At 73.9% G+C, this 509-nt stretch overlaps 1 protein-coding gene across 1 annotated transcript in view; it reads left to right on the forward strand.

Annotated features, from left to right (window-relative positions):
• NDUFV3 (NADH dehydrogenase (ubiquinone) flavoprotein 3, 10kDa) overlaps nucleotides 1-509 on the forward strand; it is a 14,721-nt gene that overhangs the window by 7,884 nt on the left and 6,328 nt on the right. Inside the window, exon 4 of the mRNA XM_012731082.1 lies at nucleotides 86-160. Coding sequence (XP_012586536.1) covers nucleotides 86-160 — 75 coding nt within the window. The remainder of the gene's footprint in view (nucleotides 1-85; nucleotides 161-509) is intronic.

Genomic DNA, 509 nt, shown 5'->3' on the forward strand with positions numbered 1-509 from the left:
GAGGCGCCCGCGGGGCAGGCCCCGGCCAGCAGTCCAGAGCCGCGGCCCGTGCAGAGTGCAGGCGTCTTCCGAGATGGGACCACAGCGCCGGAGCCCGAGGAGGAGAGCGAGGCGGCGGCCAGCACGGCGAGCGGCGTGGGCCAGCAGGACGCCGTGCAGGGTACACACAGGGCGCCCTTCCCGGGGCTGGGCTGGAGGGCGCTCCCGGCCTGGGGGGCCGCGGGCTGATGAGCACGCCTCGTGGCACGCTCGGCAGCGGGCGTCGCCCCCAACTCCTGAGGGTGACCCCGTCGTGCGCTTGCAGGTCATGTCGGGGGGCCCAGCCCCCAGAGGTCACACTGTTGGGGCGGTGGGCGGGGCCCCTTGAGCGGCGGGGGCTGTCACTAGGGGTGTCTCCTTCTCTCCTTCCTGCCTGCCTGTCTTTACTGCGTTTCCACACGGCCTGGCCACGTCCACCGTGAAGGCCACTGTCCACCTCCTGGGCGTGGCCCCTCGGGCGCCGTGGCAGG

Source organism: Condylura cristata, unplaced genomic scaffold (assembly GCF_000260355.1).
Source record: "Condylura cristata isolate star-nosed mole 26May11 unplaced genomic scaffold, ConCri1.0 scaffold00003, whole genome shotgun sequence".
Classification (NCBI taxonomy): domain Eukaryota; kingdom Metazoa; phylum Chordata; class Mammalia; order Eulipotyphla; family Talpidae; genus Condylura; species Condylura cristata.